General features: G+C 39.6%; 4 protein-coding genes and 1 pseudogene across 6 annotated transcripts in view; all 5 read right to left on the bottom strand.

Moving 5' to 3' along the window:
* Nucleotides 1–20892, bottom strand: part of LOC117485400 (protocadherin gamma-C5-like) — a 243915-nt gene that overhangs the window by 201829 nt on the left and 21194 nt on the right. The window lies entirely within an intron of this gene.
* On the bottom strand, nucleotides 163–2574 carry LOC117485429 (protocadherin beta-15-like). The gene has a single exon (XM_034133986.1). It carries the CDS (start codon nucleotides 2572–2574, stop codon nucleotides 163–165), a length of 2412 nt encoding a protein of 803 aa, XP_033989877.1.
* On the bottom strand, nucleotides 5219–7673 carry LOC117485411 (protocadherin gamma-A11-like). Its single transcript, XM_034133968.1, has one exon. It carries the CDS (start codon nucleotides 7671–7673, stop codon nucleotides 5274–5276), a length of 2400 nt encoding a protein of 799 aa, XP_033989859.1. The 3' UTR covers nucleotides 5219–5273.
* On the bottom strand, nucleotides 10864–13275 carry LOC117485428 (protocadherin gamma-A11-like). Its single transcript, XM_034133985.1, has one exon. The coding sequence runs from the start codon at nucleotides 13273–13275 to the stop codon at nucleotides 10864–10866; it is 2412 nt and encodes an 803-aa protein (XP_033989876.1).
* Nucleotides 15983–18422, bottom strand: LOC117485409 (annotated as a pseudogene).

The raw sequence follows: 20892 nt of genomic DNA, 5'->3' as shown, positions 1-20892 counted from the left end.
CTTGAGTTTGTTTACATATTTAATGTGCAATTCATGAAGAAAAGCCTGTTTAAAGGAAAATGTGTTTCAATGTAGGCTATTTATTTATTAATACAACATTTGACAAAAGTTCCTTTGCGTATTTAAATCTCTAAACACTCCAAAGGAGAAATTAATCCGAATTTAAAGATATGGGTTGTGTGCTTGTGTCCCTACCTCAGGAGAAGAATCACAATCTCCAAACACTTCAGCAAAGTCTGAAGGGCTTTTCCTCAGAGTCTGGTCAGCAGGCAGTGTGTTGTCATTGTAAGATGACTCGAACTTAAAGTCACTGGTTCTAGAACCTGTTGTCAGGTAGGCGTCATAATTGCAAGCGCTGCGTAAAGTTCCTGTGCCGTCAACATCTGCGTAATTAGGAGGGAGATACGCGCTGGGGATGGCGACTGCTCCATCAAACAACAGTCTGGGCTTACTCCTGCGACAAAACTTCACACCCAGGATGATGATAATGAAGGTGAGGAAAAAGGTGGACACGGACACCAGCGCGATTATCAGATAGGAGGTCAGTTTGGAGTTCTTCTCATCATAAGAAATATCCTTCAGTTCTGGCACCTCAGCCAAGTTATCAGAGATAAGTAAATACATGGAGCAGGTGGCAGAGAGAGAGGGCTGTCCGTTATCTTTCACTGACACAATAAGGTTCTGTTTCATGCTGTCAGATTCAGAAATGTCCCGCTCTGTCCTGATCTCTCCGCTGTGGAGACCAATAGTGAAAAGTCCCGGATCAGTGGATTTGACTATATGATAGGACAGCCAGGCGTTCTGTCCGGAGTCCGCGTCCACCGCGATCACTTTGGACACCAGAGAGCCTCCGTGTGCAGCTTTGGGGACCAGCTCGGTCATGAAGGAGTTTCCCTTCGGGGCGGGGTACAGTATCTGAGGAGAGTTGTCATTCACATCCGATATGAACACACTGACTGTCACGTTGCTGCTGAGCGGAGGAGAACCGTTGTCTCTGGCCATCACGTGGACTTTAAAACTCCTGAACTGTTCATAATCAAACGTCCTCACAGCATGGATCACCCCCGTGTCTCCGTTAACAGACATATAGGAGGACACCGGGACACCGTTCACCTCACCGGGTAACAGAGAATAAATCACGGTACCGTTTTGTCTCCAGTCGGGGTCTCGAGCAGTGACGGAACATAAAGTGGAGCCAGGTTTGTTGTTTTCAGTCACATATGCCCTGTAGGACTGCTCCTCAAACACAGGTGGGTTGTCGTTGATGTCTGCTACAGATAACTGAGCAGTTTTAGAGGAGGACAGAGGGGGAGAACCCTCGTCAGTGGCAGTGATTGTAATGTTGTAATCAGACACTAGTTCGCGGTCCAGTTGTCCTGTGGTCACCAGAGAATAATAGTTTTTAATAGAAGGAACCAACTTAAAAGGGACGTTTTGCTGAATGGAGCAGCGGACCTTTCTGTTATTCTCAGAGTCTCTATCCTGCACGTTAATGATGCCCACCTCTGAACCCGGTGACACGTTCTCAGGTATGGGGTTTGTCAGGGATTTTAAACTGATAACAGGGGCATTGTCATTGACATCAATGATATAAATGATTACCTTAGCATAAGATGACAGCCCTAGCCCATCTTTTGCTTTCAGTCGTATTTCAAATGATTTGGTAGTTTCATAATCAAGAGGACCAATCACTCGTATCTCACCGACTTTTCTATCAATACTAAATATCTTCTTGACATCTTCAGTAACATGTCCAAATTCATACGTCACATCTCCGTTGACTCCCTCGTCTGCATCAGTAGCACTCACTGAGACAACTACAGTGTCTACAGGAGAGTTTTCAGGCAGACTGGCTTTATAAACGGCCTGGCTAAACACTGGGGCGTTATCATTAGCATCCAGCACAGTGACGTGTATGACTACAGTACCTGATCTCTGAGGAGAGCCTCCATCTAAAGCTGTGAGGAGCAAATTGATCTCTTGCTGTTTTTCACGATCAAGCTCTTTTTCAAGAACAAGCTCTATTGTGTTTCCATCAACAGCCAAAATGAAATTATCATTCTTTTTGAGGCTGTACTGCTGAACTGAATTATGTCCTACATCCGCATCGTGTGCCTCCTCTAGTACAAAACGAGCCCCCCTGTCTGCCAATTCGTGAATTTCTATATTTATAAATTCTTCCTTAAATTGTGGCGAGTTATCATTAATATCCTGAATGTGAAGACTAATCCGATGGAGCTCGAGAGGATTCTCCAGCACCAGCTCGTGTTTTAGGATGCACGAAGCCTTTTCTCCACAAAGCCCCTCTCGGTCAATCCTGTCGGCAACAATCAACTCCCCGTTATTCAGGTTTATGTCACAGTAACGTTCATCAGTCCCATCGCTGTCAATGCGGGCTCTTCTGTTAGAGAGTGCGCTCCTGTCCAGCTCGAGATCCTTGGCCATATTTCCAATAACTGATCCTCGTTTCATTTCCTCTGGAAAAGAGTAGCTCACGTCTCCATACGCGGCATGCAGGAAAGAAACCACTACGAAGAAACCGCACGTTTGACACGAGATTACGTTGGAATCCATCATCGACAATAAATTCCTTACAGATTGAAGAAAAGAGAGAATAAAAACAGCTCAACTACATAACACAATGGAGAGCGAATCCAGGGTGACTGTCCCTATGTAGGCACAAGAGCAGAATAATGAACGTCCACACCGAAGGAAAAGGAATTCAATCATCTTAAAGCAGGCATATAGCGCCACCGTGAGTTAATTTCGACGACAACACTGATTCATAAAAAAGGTTTAAAATGTACCACATCCTGCGGTTCTCTTCTGAATACAACTATGATAATGTAAAATAAATATTCGAAACATCATTTATCCATTAAGTTTAAACCAGGAAACTCATAAAGTCAACAAGTGTCCCAGTACATAATGTTGGTTTTAATATTCTACTTATCTCTTACATATAAACGTCTGATTTGTTTTTAATGGTATGTTTTGTTATTGTGATGATCCAGTCCATATATACTGTTCTTTAGGAATTTTCTATGATTTACTGTTTATATCATCTGATAGTATCCTGTGCAGCCAACATATAAATAAATACATCTACATATTTGTATTGACTTGTTAGTAATGCTGCGAATAAGGATGTTTTCCCCCTGCTTTTAAAAGTAATAAAACTACATTTGCGGAAATTACTATAGTCAAGATAAGCATATCTGAAGGGTTGAAAAAGGTGGAATACAGAGCACGTGCATCTTCAGTTGGATTAAAAGGGGAAGTCGTTTTTTTATATTTTAAAGGAAATTATTTATTAGTTTCAATGAGACACAACCCTTTAAAGATTTAACAATTTACATTTTGTATAAGCACTTATATATTTTTGAATCCATCTTAAACCAGTCATCATGAGGATCTGCATTTTTTGTAAAATTAACTTCATTTGGATTTCCTAAATTGCTTTGGTTTATTTGAATTACCGATGAAGGAGATCTCAAAGTATTCTTCGTGTGAAGTTGTGGTGAAACTAAACAAAAAGCCCCTATCAGGTGTTCAGCACCAAGGACAGAGACAATTAGCAGATAGTCAAACATTTCTGGCTGAAAACAGAGGACATTAAGAGCAGTGTCCTGTTCAACAAAAAATACCACAACCCTTAAAGTCAACCTGTACCATAATATAGACGTGTACTGCATACAGAAGATATGGTTCAAGATGATCCCAAAGCTTGACCACACCATAAACAGTAAAAGATGCATTGATCCAGCCTTTAACCTTTGTGTACAAAGAGGCTGGATACCCTCCTTAATACCATCACTGATTAGAGATAAATCATACAGTTTGTCAATGTTTATCAACAAGATAACAACAGATGCATTAGATCCAGCTCCGACGACAATCTGAAAAACAACAAGACTGGGCAGCACAACCAGGAAACAAATTAAGGCTCATCACTTTTATCCCGGTAAACCCACAGAAAACAATCAGGCAGACAATCAGTTACAAATACTAATAGAATAGAACAACTATGTAAATAAAGTCCCTTACTATGTCAGCATGACCTGCCCAAACTACCTGTGTGAAACTGGGACAGCATATTGATGAACAAGTGATGTTCTGTCAAGTTAGAATCTGAAAATCTATCATAATAGGTCTACAAAACACAACCAAGCCATACAGTGAAAGCAGGTTTAATAATATGTATTGTTTTTACTGTCAACATTTGTTCCTCACAACCACAGTAAGAAGAGAAAGCAATCAGCAGAATAAACTGAAGCGGTGTGGACTGGATTCAAATGCAATAACACACATACTACTGGTTATGCTCTCATCCTAAATAACGAGAATTAGTAGCATCAGCAAGTGAGTAAGTTGTCAGTCGTTCCGCTGTTAAGGTATATTTAAAAACATCTGCTGGATAATATTATAAGATTTATACTCTGGCCTCAAGAGTAAGATCAACGTGTAAATGTATTTATGTGGCAGACACATTTTACCAAAGCAATGTGCAAATGACTTCCAATCCAATAATCCAAAAAAAATAGCCCAATGTCCCAGCTCAACATCAGCAATCAACTTAATTTATACTGAACAAAAGATAACAAGACATCTCCATAACAATCAGCCACATTAAAATGACAAAATTACAGAAGATCTGAAAGATTTTGAAATAACTACTTTTGGTAATATGAAAACTCTGATGACTTTGAATAAAAACAAAACATTTCCATGACAAATTCACTGTCGTACAAATTATTTCTATGTTTCAAGAATCTATTCATATACGTAACTTGATTGAAAACAAAAATGATCAAGTGACGTAAATTAACCTCTTAACAACACGCAAAACTCTGATCTAATAAACCTAAGGTTAGATCTGTATAAAAAAAAAGGAACCGGTTGAAATCAAAGATTTCAAAATCTGAACAACAAGCTTGTTGAGGAAACAGAATTTAATGAAAGAACAACCTTTGCAATAGCTGCTTAACACAGAAGGCACATGGACTGAAACAACACACACACACAATGACAATAATGCAACACAACTGATGAAGCATAACAACAAATCCTTGAGTTTATCCAGCTATTTAATGTGCAATTCACTAAGAATAAAAAGTTTAAAGGAAACTGTGTTTGAATGTAGGCTATTTATTTATTCATAAAACATTTGACAAAAGTTGCTGTGCGTATTTATACCTCTAAAAACTCCAAAGGAGAAATTAATCCGAACAAAGCAGGGAAGAGCTACTTCAGGAGGATGAACACACATTTAATTATATGGGTTGTGTCCCTACCTCAGGAGAAGAATCACAATCTCCAAACACTTCAGCAAAGTCTGAAGGGCTTTTCCTCAGAGTCTGGTCAGCAGGCAGTGTGTTGTCATTGTAAGATGAGACGAAATTAAAGTCACTGGTTCTAGAACCTGTTGTCAGGTAGGCGTCATAATTGTAAGCGCTGCGTAAAGTTCCTGTGCCGTCAACATCTGCGTAATTAGGAGGGAGATAAGCGCTGGGGATGGCGACTGCTCCATCAAACAACAGTCTGGGCTTTCTCCTGCGACAAAACCTCACACCCAGGATGATGATGATGAAGGTGAGGAAAAAGGTGGACACTGACACCAGCGCGATTATCAGATAGGAGGTCAGTTTGGAGTTCTTCTCATCATAAGAAATATCCTTCAGTTCTGGCACCTCAGCCAAGTTATCAGAGATAAGTAAATACATGGAGCAGGTGGCAGAGAGAGAGGGCTGTCCGTTATCTTTCACTGACACAATCAGGTTCTGTTTCATGCTGTCAGACTCAGAAATGTCCCGCTGTGTCCTGATCTCTCCGCTGTGGAGACCAATAGTGAAAAGTCCAGGATCAGTGGATTTGACTATATGATAAGACAGCCAGGCATTCTGTCCGGAGTCCGCGTCCACCGCGATCACTTTGGACACCAGAGAGCCTCCGTGTGCAGCTTTGGGGACCAGCTCGGTCATGAAGGAGTTTCCCTTCGGGGCGGGGTACAGTATCTGAGGAGAGTTGTCATTCACATCCGATATGAAAACACTGACGGTCACGTTGCTGCTGAGCGGAGGAGAACCGTTGTCTCTGGCCATCACGTGGACTTTAAAACTCCTGAACTGTTCATAATCAAACGACCTGACAGCGTGGATCACCCCCGTGTCTCCGTTAACAGACAGATAGGAGGACACCGGGGCACCGTTCACCTCAGCGGGTAACAGAGAATAAATCACGGTACCGTTTTGTCTCAAGTCGGGATCTCGAGCAGTAACGGAACATACAGTGGAGCCAGGTTTGTTGTTTTCAGTCACATATGCGCTGTAGGAGTGCTCCTCAAACACAGGTGGGTTGTCGTTGATGTCTGCTACAGATAACTGAACAGTTTTAGAGGAGGACAGAGGGGGGGAGCCTTCGTCAGTGGCAGTGATTGTAATGTTGTAATCAGACACTAGTTCACGGTCCAGTTGTCCTGTGGTCACCAGAGAATAATAGTTTTTAATAGAAGGAACCAACTTAAAAGGGACGTTTTGCTGAATGGAGCAGCGGACCTGTCCATTAGTCTCAGAGTCTCTATCCTGCACGTTAAATATGCCCACCTCTGAACCTGGTGACACGTTCTCAGGTATGGGGTTAGTCAGGGATTTTAAACTGAGAACAGGGGCATTGTCATTGACATCATTAATAGAAATGATAACCTTAGCATAAGATGACAGCCCTAACCCATCTTTTGCTTTAACTCGTATTTCAAATGATGTGGTAGTTTCATAATCAACAGTACCAATCACTCGTATCTCACCGACTTTTCGGTCAATACTAAATATCTTCTTGACATCTTCAGTCACATGTCCAAATTCATACGTCACATCTCCGTTGACTCCCTCGTCTGCATCAGTAGCGCTCACTGTGACAACTGCAGTGTCTACAGGAGAGTTTTCAGGCAGACTGGCTTTATAAACGGCCTGGCTAAACACTGGGGCGTTATCATTAGCATCCAGCACAGTGACGTGTATGACTACAGTACCTGATCTCTGAGGAGAGCCTCCATCTAAAGCTGTGAGGAGCAAATTGATCTCTTGGTGTTTTTCACGATCAAGCTCCTTTTCAAGAACAAGCTCTATTGAGTTTCCATCAACAGACAAAATGAAATTATCATTTTTTTTTAGGGTGTACTGCTGAACTGAATTCTGTCCTACATCCGCATCGCGCGCCTCCTCCAGCACAAAACGAGCTCCCCTGACTGCCGACTCACGAATTTCTATATTTATAAATTCTTCCTTAAATTGTGGCGAGTTATCATTAATATCTTGAATGTGAAGATTAATCCGATGGAGCTCGAGAGGATTCTCCAGCACCAGCTCATATTTTAGGATGCACGAAGCCTTTTCTCCACAAAGCCCCTCTCGGTCAATCCTGTCGGCAACAATCAACTCCCCGTTATTCAGGTTTATGTCACAGTAACGTTCATCAGTCCCATCGCTGTCAATGCGGGCTCTTCTGTTAGAGAGCGCGCTCCTTTCCAGCCCGAGATCCTTGGCCATATTTCCAATAACTGATCCTCGTTTCATTTCCTCTGGAAAAGAGTAGCTCACGTCTCCATACGCGGCATGCAGGAAAGAAAGCACTACAAAGAAACCGCACGTTTGAAACGAGATTACGTTGGAATCCATCATCGACTATAAATTCCTTACAGATTGAAGAAAATAGAGAATAAAGACAGCTCAACTACATAACACAAGGGAGAGCGAATCCAGACTGACTGTCCCTATGTTGGCACAAGAGCAGAATAATGAGCGTCCACACGGAAGGAAAAGGAATTAAATCATCTTAAAGCAGGCATATAGCGCCACCGTGAGTTAATTTCGACGACAACACTGATTCATAAAAAATGTTTAAAATTGATCACATCCTGCGGTTCTCTTCTGAATACAACTATGATAATGTAAAATAAATATTCGAAACATCATTTATCCATTAAATTCAAACGAGGAATCTCATAAAGTCAACAAGTATCAGTACATAATGTTCGCTTTGAATATTCTTATTTCTTCTCTTGCATATAAACTTATGTCTGATTTGTTTTAAATTGTGTGTTTTGTAACTGTGATGATACAGTCCATATATACTGTTCTTTAGACTTTTTCTATGATTTACTGTTTATATCATCTGTTAGTATCCTGTGCAGCCAACAATATAAATGAAATAAAAATACATCTACATACTTTTATTGACTTGTTAGTAATGCTCCGAATTAGGATGTTTTCTATGTGTTTCTTTTCAAAGTAATACAACTACATTTGCAGAAATGACTATAGTCAAGATAAGCACATCTGAAGGGTTGTAAAAATGTGGAATACAGCGCACGTGGATCTTCAGTTGGATTAAACGGGGAAGTAGCTTATTATATTTTAAAAGGAAATTATTTATTAGTTACAATGAGACTCAACCTTTAAAGATTTAACAATTTACATTGGTTATAGTTATATATTTGTTCCTTCAACTTAAACCAGTCATTTTGAGGCTCTGTGAATGTTTTGATAACATTAACTTCATTTGGACTTCCTAAATTGCTAGGTTTATTTAAATGACTGCAGGGAGTGCACAAAGTATTTTTAGTTTTAAGTTGTGGAGAAAACTAAACAAAAAGCCCCTATAAGCTGTTCAGCACCAAGGACAGAGACAATTAGCAGACAGTCACACATTTCTGGCCGAAAACAGAGGACATAAAGAGCAGTGTCCTGTTCAACAAAAAATACCACAACCCTTAAAGTCAACCTGTACCAAGTGTACTATAGACGTGTACAACACTGCAGATGTACAGAAAGTATGATGATTCAAGATGATCTCAAAGCTTGACCACACCATAAACAGTAAAAGATGCATTGATCCAGCCTTTGCCCTTTCTGTACAAAGAGGCTGGATACCCTCCTTAATACCATCACTGATTAGAGATAAATCATACAGTTTGTCAATGTTTATCAATTAAGATAACAACAGATGCATTAGATCCACCTCTCACCTTAATCTGAAAATCAACAAGACATGGATAGCACAACCAGGAAATAAATTAGGGCTCATCACTTTTAACCCGGTAAACCCACAGAAAACAACCAGTTAGAAAAGCCGTTACAAATACTAATAGACTAGAACAACTAAAGAAAGTCCCTTACTCTGTCAGCATGACCTGCCCAAACTACCTGTGTGAAACTGGGACTGCATATTGATGAACAAGTGATGTTCTGTCAAGTTAGAATCTGAAAATCTATCATAATAGGTCTACAAAACACAAACAAGCCATACAGTGAAAACACAGGTTGAAGAATATGTATTGTTTTTTTTGTTTTTACTGTCAACATCTTTTCCTCAGAACCACAGTGGTTAGAAGAGAAAGCAATCAGCAGAACAGACTGAAGCGGTGGGGACTGGATTAAAATGCAAAACACGCATACTACTGGTTATGATCTCCGCCTAAATAACGATAATTAGTAGCATCAGCATATCAGTAAGTTGTCAGTCGTTCAGCTGTTAAGGTAAAATGAAATTACTTCTGGATAATATTATACGAATTATACTCTGGCCTCAAGTGTAAGATCAATGTGTACATTTAGATGTATTTATGGGGCAGACCCTTCTGACCAAAGCAATTAGCAAATGACTTCCAATCCAAGAAAAAATAGATAAAAGGAACTAACTGTAAAAGCTCAGGTTGAAAATCCATTTAAGATCAGTGGTACAAGATTGAATCTGAATGAATTAAGAACAAATTCATTAAAATGTTTATTTGTTTTTATGTTTGTTTTTTTCATTGATAAAAATTATTCTACCAGAAAGCTGTAGCAAATCAGTCAATACTATAAATTATATAATGATACCATATACAGCCACAAATGAGTTTTTCTCTGCACCGAAATAATTTAATTGTGTGCATGTGCTGTAGCATCGAGAAAAACATGAAAAATGCAACTGAAACATACAGAAGCTTTCCAAATTCATTAGTGAAACTCTGTCAAATTGCACCTTTTATGCACAAGCTTAGCATTGGTTTAGAAAGTAATTAAAGTTATCTTTCAGTAATAACTTGATTCAAGCACTGCATGCAATTATAACAAATATACCATCTGTGAACAAGTGGAGAACAAGGGTTTTATGAAAGCACCATTTTCTCAAAAATGAATAGCCCAATGTCCCAGCTCCACCTGAGCAATCAACTTAATTTACTGACCAAAAGATAACAAGAAATCTCCAAAAATAATCAGCCACAGTAAAATGACACAATTGCAGAAGATCTGAAAGATTTAGAAAAAAAACTAGAAAGACAACAACTCTGATGACTTTGATTAAAAAGAAAACATGACACAATTCACTGTCATTCAAATTCTTTCTGAGTTTCAAGAATCTATTCATATGTAATATGATTGAAAATAAAAAGTATCAAGTAACGTAAATTAATTAACAACAAGCAAAACTCTAATCTAATAAGCCTAAGGTTAAATATTTACTGTATAAAAAGGTACCATGGTTAAAATAAAATATTTCAAAATCTGAACAAAAGTTTGTTGAGGAAAAAGATTGAATTGCATTTTTAAAAGAACATTTGCAATAGCTGCTTAACACAGACGGCACATGGACTGAAATAATGTATACAAACACACAAAATGACAATAATGCAACACAACTGATTTAGTATAAAAACAATGCCTTGAGTTTGTCTACATATTTAATGTGCAAATCATTAAGAAAAGCCTGTTTAAAGGAAAATGTGTTTCAATGTAGGCTATTTATTTATTAATACAACATTTGACAAAAGTTCCTTTGCGTATTTAAATCTCTAAACACTCCAAAGGAGAAATTAATCCGAATTTAAAGATATGGGTTGTGTGCTTGTGTCCCTACCTCAGGAGAAGAATCACAATCTCCAAACACTTCAGCAAAGTCTGAAGGGCTTTTCCTCAGAGTCTGGTCAGCAGGCAGTGTGTTGTTATTGTAAGATGACTCGAACTTAAAGTCACTGGTTCTAGAACCTGTTGTCAGGTAGGCGTCATAATTGTAAGCGCTGCGTAAAGTTCCTGTGCCGTCAACATCTGCGTAATTAGGAGGGAGATACGCGCTGGGGATGGCGACTGCTCCATCAAACAACAGTCTGGGCTTTCTCCTGCGACAAAACCTCACACCCAGGATGATGATAATGAAGGTGAGGAAAAAGGTGGACACGGACACCAGCGCGATTATCAGATAGGAGGTCAGTTTGGAGTTCTTCTCATCATAAGAAATATCCTTCAGTTCTGGCACCTCAGCCAAGTTATCAGAGATAAGTAAATACATGGAGCAGGTGGCAGAGAGAGAGGGCTGTCCGTTATCTTTCACTGACACAATAAGGTTCTGTTTCATGCTGTCAGATTCAGAAATGTCCCGCTGTGTCCTGATCTCTCCGCTGTGGAGACCAATAGTGAAAAGTCCCGGATCAGTGGATTTGACTATATGATAGGACAGCCAGGCGTTCTGTCCGGAGTCCGCGTCCACCGCGATCACTTTGGACACCAGAGAGCCTCCGTGTGCAGCTTTGGGGACCAGCTCGGTCATGAAGGAGTTTCCCTTCGGGGCGGGGTACAGTATCTGAGGAGAGTTGTCATTCACATCCGATATGAACACACTGACTGTCACGTTGCTGCTGAGCGGAGGAGAACCGTTGTCTCTGGCCATCACGTGGACTTTAAAACTCCTGAACTGTTCATAATCAAACGTCCTCACAGCGTGGATCACCCCCGTGTCTCCGTTAACAGACAGATAGGAGGACACCGGGACACCGTTCACCTCACCGGGTAACAGAGAATAAATCACGGTACCGTTTTGTCTCCAGTCGGGGTCTCGAGCAGTGACGGAACATAAAGTGGAGCCAGGTTTGTTGTTTTCAGTCACATATGCCCTGTAGGACTGCTCCTCAAACACAGGTGGGTTGTCGTTGATGTCTGCTACAGATAACTGAACAGTTTTAGAGGAGGACAGAGGGGGAGAGCCTTCGTCAGAGGCAGTGATTGTAATGTTGTAATCAGACACCAGTTCACGGTCCAGTTGTCCTGTGGTCACCAGAGAATAATAGTTTTTAATAGAAGGAACCAACTTAAAAGGTACGTTTTGCTGAATGGAGCAGCGGACCTTTCTGTTAGTCTCAGAGTCTCTATCCTGCACGTTAATGATGCCCACCTCTGAACCAGGTGACAAGTTCTCAGGTATGGGGTTAGTCAGGGATTTTAAACTGATAACAGGGGCATTATCATTCACATCAGTGATATAAATTATAACCTTAGCATAAGATGACAGCCCGAGCCCATCTTTTGCTTTAACTCGTATTTCAAATGATTTGGTAGTTTCATAATCAACAGGACCAATTACTCGTATCTCACCGACTTTTCTATCAATACTAAATATCTTCTTGAAATCTTCAGTCACATGTCCAAATTCATACGTCACATATCCGTTGACTCCCTCGTCTGCATCAGTAGCGCTCACTGTGACAACTAGAGTGTCTACAGGAGAGTTTTCAGGCAGACTGGCTTTATAGACGGCCTGGCTAAACACTGGGGCGTTATCATTAGCATCCAGCACAGTGACGTGTATGACTACCGTACCTGATCTCTGAGGAGAGCCTCCATCTAAAGCTGTGAGGAGCAAATTGATCTCTTGCTGTTTTTCACGATCAAGCTCCTTTTCAAGAACAAGCTCTATTGAGTTTCCATCAACAGCCAAAATGAAATAATCATTATTTTTGAGGGTGTACTGCTGAACTGAATTCTGTCCTACATCCGCATCGTGCGCATCCTCCAGCACAAAACGAGCTCCCTTGACTGCCGACTCCTGAATTTCGAAATGTATAAATTCTTCCTTAAATTGTGGCGAGTTATCATTAATATCTTGAATGTGAAGACTAATCCGATGGAGCTCGAGAGGATTCTCCAGCACCAGCTCGTAATTTAGGATGCACGAAGCCTTTTCTCCACAAAGCCCCTCTCGGTCAATCCTGTCGGCAACAATCAACTCCCCGTTATTCAGGTTTATGTCACAGTAACGTTCATCAGTCCCATCGCTGTCAATGCGGGCTCGTCTGTTAGAGAGCGCGCTCCTTTCCAGCCCGAGATCCTTGGCCATATTTCCAATAACCGACCCTCGTTTCATCTCCTCTGGAAAAGAGTAGCTCATGTCTCCATATGCGGCATACAGGAAAAAAAATAGTAAAAAGAAACCGCACGTTTGAAAGGAGATTATGTTGGAATCCATCATCGACTGTATATATACGTTTGTGACAGATTGAAGAAAAAAGAGAATAAAGACAGCTCAACTACATAACACAAGGGAGAGCGAATCCAGACTGACTGTCCCTATGTAGGCACAAGAGCAGAATAATGAGCGTCCACACAGAAGGAAAAGGAATTCAATCATCTTAAAGCAGGCATATAGCGCCACCGTGAGTTAATTTCGATGACAACACTGATTTAAAAAAAAGGTTTAAAATTGACCACATCCTGCGGTTCTCTTCTAAATACAACTATGATAATGTAAAACAAATATTCGAAACATCATTTATCCATTAAGTTAAAACCAGGAAACTAATAAAGTCAACAAGTCTCCCAGTACACAATGTTGGCTTTGAATATTCTACTTATTTCTTCTCTTGCATATACACTTCTGTCTGATTTGTTTTAAATTATGTGTTTTGTAACTGTGATGATACAGTCAATATATACTGTTCTTTAGACTTTTTCTATGATTTACTGTTTATATCATCTGATATTATCCTGTGCAGCCAAAAATATAAATGAAATAAAAATACATCTACATACTTTTATTGACTTGTTAGTAATGCTCCGAATTAGGATGTTTTCTTTCTCCCCTGCTTTTAAAAGTATACAACTACATTTGCATAAATGACTATAGTCAAGATAAGCACATCTGAAGGGTTGTAAAAATGTGGAATACAGCGCACATGGATCTTCAGTTGGATTCAACGGGGAAGTAGCTTTTTATATTTTAAAGGAAATTATTTATTAGTAACAACGAGACTCAACCTTTAAAGATTTAACAATTCACATTTGTTATAGTTATATATGTTTTCCTTCATCTTAAACCAGTCATTTTGAGGCTCTGTGAATGTTTTGATAACATTAACTTCATTTGGATTTCCTAAATTGCTTGGTTTATTTAAATGACTGCAGGGAGGGCTCAAAGTATGTTTAGTTTTAAGTTGTGGAGAAAACTGAACAAAAAGCCCCTATCAGCTGTTCAGCACCAAGGACAGAGACAATTAGCAGACAGTCAAACAATTCTGGCCGAAAACAGAGGACATAAAGAGCAGTGTCCTGTTCAACAAAAAATACCACAACCCTTAAAGTCAACCTGTACCAAGTGTACAATAGACGTGTAAAACACTGCAGATGTACAGAAAGTATGATGATTCAAGATTATCTCAAAGCTTGACCACACCATAAACAGTAAAAGATGCATTGATCCAGCCTTTGCCCTTTGTGTACAAAGAGGCTGGATACCCTCCTTATTACCATCACTGATTAGAGATCAATCATACAGTTTGTCAATGTTTATCAACAAGATAACAACAGATGCATTAGATCCAGCTCCGACGACAATCTGAAAAACAACAAGACTGGGCAGCACAACCAGGAAATAAATGAAGGCTCATCACTTTTAACCAGGTAAACCCACAGAAAACAATCAGTTAGAAAAGCCGTTACAAATACTAATAGACGAGAACAACTATGTAAAGAAAGTCCCTTATTCTGTCAGCATGACCTGCCTAAACTACCTGTGTGAAACTGGGACTGCATATTGATGAACAAGTGATGTTCTGTCAAGTTAGAATCTGAAAATCTATCATAATAGGTCTACAAAACACAACCAAGCCATACAGTGAAAACACAGGTTTAATAATATGTATTGTTTTTACTGTCAACATTTGTTCCTCACAACCACAGTAAGAAGAGAAAGCAATCAGCAGAACAAACTGAAGCGGTGTGGACTGGACTCAAATGCAAAACACACATAGCCTACTACTGGTTATGCTCTCATCCTAAATAACGAGAATTAGTAGCATCAGCATATCAATAAGTTGCCAGTCGTTCCGCTGTTAAGGTATATATAAAAACATCTGCTGGATAATATTATAAGATTTATACGCTGGCCTCAAGAGTAAGATCAACGTGTAAATGTATTTATGTGGCAGACACATTTGACCAAAGCAATGTGCAAATGACTTCCAATCCAATAATCCAAAAAGAATAGCCCAATGTCCCAGCTCAACATCAGCAATCAACTTAATTTATACTGACCAAAAGATAACAAGACATCTCCAATAACAATCAGCCACAGTAAAATGACAACATTACAGAAGATCTGAAAGATTTTGAAAAAATACTTTTGGTAATATGAAAACTGATGACTTTGAACAAAAACAAAACATTTCCATGACAAATTCACTGTCGTACAAATTATTTCTATGTTTCAAGAATCTATTCATATACGTAACTTGATTGAAAACTAAAATGATCAAGTGACGTAAATTAACAACAAGCAAAACTCTAATCTAATAAGCCTAAAATTAGATATTTACTTTATGAAAGAAAAGGTACCGGTTGAAATAAAAGATTTCAAAATCTGAACAAAAAGCTTGTTCAGGAAACATAATTTAATAAAACAACAACCTTTGCAATAGCTGCTTAACACAGAAGGCACATGGACTGAAACAAGGGATACACACACACACAATGACAATAATGCAACACAACTGATGAAGTATAAAAACAAATCCTTGAGTTTATCCAGCTATTTAATGTGCAATTTACTAAGAATATTTTTTTTAAAGGAAACTGTGTTTGAATGTGGACTATTTATGTATTCATAAAACATTTGACAAAAGTTGCTGTGCGTATTTATACCTCTAAACACGCCAAAGGAGAAATTAATCCGAACAAAGCAGGGAAGAGCTACTTCAGGAGGATGAACACGAATGTAAAGATATGGGTTGTGTCCCTACCTCAGGAGAAGAATCACAATCTCCAAACACTTCAGCAAAGTCTGAAGGGCTTTTCCTCAGAGTCTGGTCAGCAGGCAGTGTGTTGTCATTGTAAGATGACTCGAACTTAAAGTCACTGGTTCGAGAACCTGTTGTCAGGTAGGCGTCATAATTGTAAGCGCTGCGTAAAGTTCCTGTTCCGTCAACATCTGCGTAATTAGGAGGGAGATAAGCGCTGGGGATGGCAACTGCTCCATCAAACAACAGTCTGGGCTTTCCCCTGCGACAAAACCTCACACCAAGGATGATGATGATGAAGGTGAGGAAAAAACGTGGACACGGACACCAGCGCGATGATCAGATAAGAGGTCAGTTTGGAGTTCTTCTCATCGTAAGAAATATCCTTCAGTTCTGGCACCTCAGCCAAGTTATCAGAGATAAGTAAATACATGGAGCAGGTGGCAGAGAGAGAGGGCTGTCCGTTATCTTTCACTGACACAATAAGGTTCTGTTTCATGCTGTCAGACTCCGAAATGTCCCGCTGTGTCCTGATCTCTCCGCTGTGGAGACCAATAGTGAAAAGTCCCGGATCAGTGGATTTGACTATATGATAGGACAGCCAGGCGTTCTGTCCGGAGTCCGCGTCCACCGCGATCACTTTGGACACCAGAGAGCCTCCGTGTGCAGCTTTGGGGACCAGCTCGGTCATGAAGGAGTTGCCCTCCGGGGATGGGTACAGTATCTGAGGAGAGTTGTCATTCACATCCGATATGAAAACACTGACGGTCACGTTGCTGCTGAGCGGAGGAGAACCGTTGTCTCTGGCCATCACGTGGACTTTAAAACTCCTGAACTGTTCATAATCAAACGTCCTCACAGCGTGGATCACCCCCGTGTCTCCGTTAACAGACAGATAGGAGGACACCGGGGCACCGTTCACCTCACCGGGTAACAGAGAATAAATCACGGTACCGTTTTGTCTCCAGTCGGGGTCTCGAGCAGTAACGGAACATAAAGTGGAGCCAGGTTTGTTGTTTTCAGTCACATATGCGCTGTAGGACTGCTCCTCAAACACAGGTGGGTTGTCGTTGATGTCTGCTACAGATAACTGAACAGTTTTAGAGGAGGACAGAGGGGGAGAGCCTTCGTCAGAGGCAGTGATTGTAATGTTGTAATCAGACACCAGTTCACGGTCCAGTTGTCCTGTGGTCACCAGAGAATAATAGTTTTTAATCGAAGGAACCAACTTAAAAGGGACGTTTTGCTGAATGGAGCAGCGGAGCTTTCTGTTATTCTCAGAGTCTCTATCCTGCACGTTAATGATGCCCACCTCTGCTCCAGGTGACACGTTTTCAGGTATGGGGTTAGTCAGGGATTTTAAACTGATAACAGGGGCATTATCATTCATATCAGTGATAGAAAGTATAACCTTAGCATAAGATGACAGCCCGAGCCCATCTTTTGCTTTAACTCGTATTTCAAATGATTTGGTAGTTTCATAATCAACAGGACCAATTATTCCTATATCACCGAATGTTCTGTCAATACTAAATATCTTCTTGACATCTTCAGTCACATGTCCAAAGTCATACGTCACATCTCCGTTGACTCCCTCGTCTGCATCAGTAGCACTCACTGTGACAACTACAGTGTCTACAGGAGAGTTTTCAGGCAGACTGGCTTTATAGACGGCCTGGCTAAACACTGGGGCGTTATCATTAGCATCTAGCACAGTGACGTATATGACTACAGTACCTGATCTCTGAGGAGAGCCTCCATCTAAAGCTGTGAGGAGCAAATTGATCTCTTGTTGTTTTTCACGATCAAGCTCCTTTTCAAGAACAAGCTCTATTGAGTTTCCATCAACAGCCAAAATGAAATTATCATTATTTTTGAGGGTGTACTGCTGAACTGAATTCTGTCCTACATCCGCATCGCGTGCCTCCTCTAGCACAAAACGAGCTCCCTTGTCTGCCGACTCCTGAATTTCGATATTTAAAAATTCTTCCTTAAATTGTGGCAAATTATCATTAATATCTTGAATGTGAAGACTTATCCGATGGAGCTCGAGAGGATTCTCCAGCACCAGCTCGTATTTTAGGATGCACGAAGCCTTTTCTCCACAAAGCCCCTCTCGGTCAATCCTGTCGGCAACAATCAACTCCCCGTTATTCAGGTTTATGTCACAGTAACGTTCATCAGTCCCATCGCTGTCAATGCGGGCTCTTCTGTTAGAGAGCGCGCTCCTGTCCAGCCCGAGATCCTTGGCCATATTTCCAATAACTGACCCTCGTTTCATTTCCTCTGGAAAAGAGTAGCTCAATTCTCCATACGCGGCATGCAGGAAAAAAAACAGTAAAAAGAAACCGCACGTTTGAAACGAGTTTATGTTGGAATCCATCATCGACTGTATATATACGTTTGTGACGGATTGAAGAAAATAGAGAATAAAGACAGCTCAACTACATTACACAAGGAACAGCGAATCCAGAGTGACTGTCCCTATGTAGGCACAAGAGCAGAAGAATGAGCGTCCACACCGAAGGAAAAGGAATTCAATCATCTTAAAGCAGGCATATAGCGCCACCGTGAGTTAATTTCGATGACAACACTGATTAAAAAAAAAGGTTTAAAATTGACCACATCCTGCGGTTCTCTTCTGAATACAACTATGATCATGTAAAAATAAATATTCGAAACGTCATTTATCCATTAAGTTTAAATCAGGAAACTAATAAAGTCAACAAGTATCAGTACATAATGTTGGTTTTGAATATTCTACTTATGTCTTCTCTTGCATATAAACTTATGTCTGATTTGTTTTAAATTGTGTGTTTTGTAACTGTGATGATCCAGTCCATATATACTGTTATTTAGACTTGTTCTATTAATTACTGTTTATATCATCTGATATTATCCTGTGCAGCCAACAATATAAATGAAATAAAAATACATCTACATACTTTTATTGACTTGTTAGTAATGCTCCGAATTAGGATGTTTTCTATGTGTTTCTTTTCAAAGTAGTACAACTACATTTGCAGAAATGACTATAGTCAAGATAAGCACATCTGAAGGGTTGTAAAAATGTGGAATACAGCGCACGTGGATCTTCAGTTGGATTAAACAGGGAAGTAGCTTTTTATATTTTAAAGGAAAGTATTTATTAGTTACAATGAGACACAACCTTTAAATATTTAACAATTTACATTTTGTATAAGTAGTTATATATGTTTTCCTTCATCTTAAACCAGTCATTTTGAGGCTCTGTGAATGTTTTGGTAACATTAAATTCATTTGGATTTCCTAAATTGCTTGGTTTATTTAAATGACTGCAGGGAGGGCTCAAAGTATTTTTAGTTTTAAGTTGTGGAGAAAACTAAACAAAAAGCCCCGATCAGCTGTTCAGCACCAAGGACAGAGACAATTAGCAGACAGTCACACATTTCTGGCCGAAAACAGAGGACATAAAGAGCAGTGTCCTGTTCAACAAAAAATACCACAACCCTTAAAGTCAACCTGTACCAAGTGTACTATAGACGTGTAAAACACTGCAGATGTACAGAAAGTATGATGATTCAAGATGATCTCAAAGCTTGACCACACCATAAACAGTAAAAGATGCATTGATCCAGCCTTTGCCCTTTCTGTACAAAGAGGCTGGATACCCTCCTTAATACCATCACTGATTAGAGATCAATCATACAGTTTGTCAATGTTTATCAACAAGATAACAACAGATGCATTAGATCCAGCTCCGACGAAAATCTGAAAAACAACAAGACTGGGCAGCACAACCAGGAAACAAATTAAGGCTCATCACTTTTAACACGGTACACCCACAGAAAACAACCAGGCATGCAAGCAGTTACAAATACTAATAGACTAGAACAACTAAAGAAAGTCCCTTATTCTGTCAGCATGACCTGCCCAAACTACCTGTGTGAAACTGGGACTGCATATTGATGAACAAGTGATGTTCTGTCAAGTTAGAATCTGAAAATCTATCATAATAGGTCTACAAAACACAAACAAGCCTGGATTCTCACAGTGAAAAGACAGACTCAATAATATGTATTGTTTTTTTTGTTTTACCTGTCAAAATGTTTTCCTCACAACAACAGTGGTAAGAAGATAAAGCAATCAGCAGAACAAACTGAAGCGGTGTGGACTGGACTCAAATGCAAAACACACATAGCCTACTACTGGTTATGCTCTCATCCTGAATAACGAGAATTAGTAGCATCAGCATATCAGTAAGTTGCCAGTCGTTCCGCTGTTAAGGTATATATGAAAACATCTGCTGGATAATATTATAAGATTTATACTCTGGCCTCAAGAGTAAGATCAATGTGTAAATGTATTTATGTGGCAGACACATTTTACCAAAGCAATGTACAAATGACTTCCAATCCAATAATCCAAAAAGAATAGCCCAATGTCCCAGCTCAACATCAGCAATCAACTTAATTTATGCTGAACAAAAGATAACAAGACATCTCCAATAACAATCAGCCACATTAAAATGACAACATTACAGAAGATCTGAAAGATTTTGAAAAAATACTTTTGGTAATATGAAAACTCTGATGACTTTGAATAAAAACAAAACATTTCCATGACAAATTCACTGTCGTACAAATTATTTCTATGTTTCAAGAGTCTATTCATATACGTAACTTGATTGAAAACAAAAATGATCAAGTGACGTAAATTAACAACAAGCAAAACTCTGATCTAATAAACCTAAGGTTAGATCTGTATAAAAAAAAGGAACCGGTTGAAATAAAATATTTCAAAATCTGAACAAAAAGCTTGTTGAGGAAACAGAATTTAATAAAACAACAACCTTTGCAATAGCTGCTTAACAC

This window comes from Trematomus bernacchii, unplaced genomic scaffold, assembly GCF_902827165.1.
Source record: "Trematomus bernacchii unplaced genomic scaffold, fTreBer1.1, whole genome shotgun sequence".
NCBI lineage: Eukaryota > Metazoa > Chordata > Actinopteri > Perciformes > Nototheniidae > Trematomus > Trematomus bernacchii.
The sequence above is the reverse complement of the archived record's forward strand: the minus strand, read 5'-3'. Positions and strand labels throughout refer to the sequence as shown.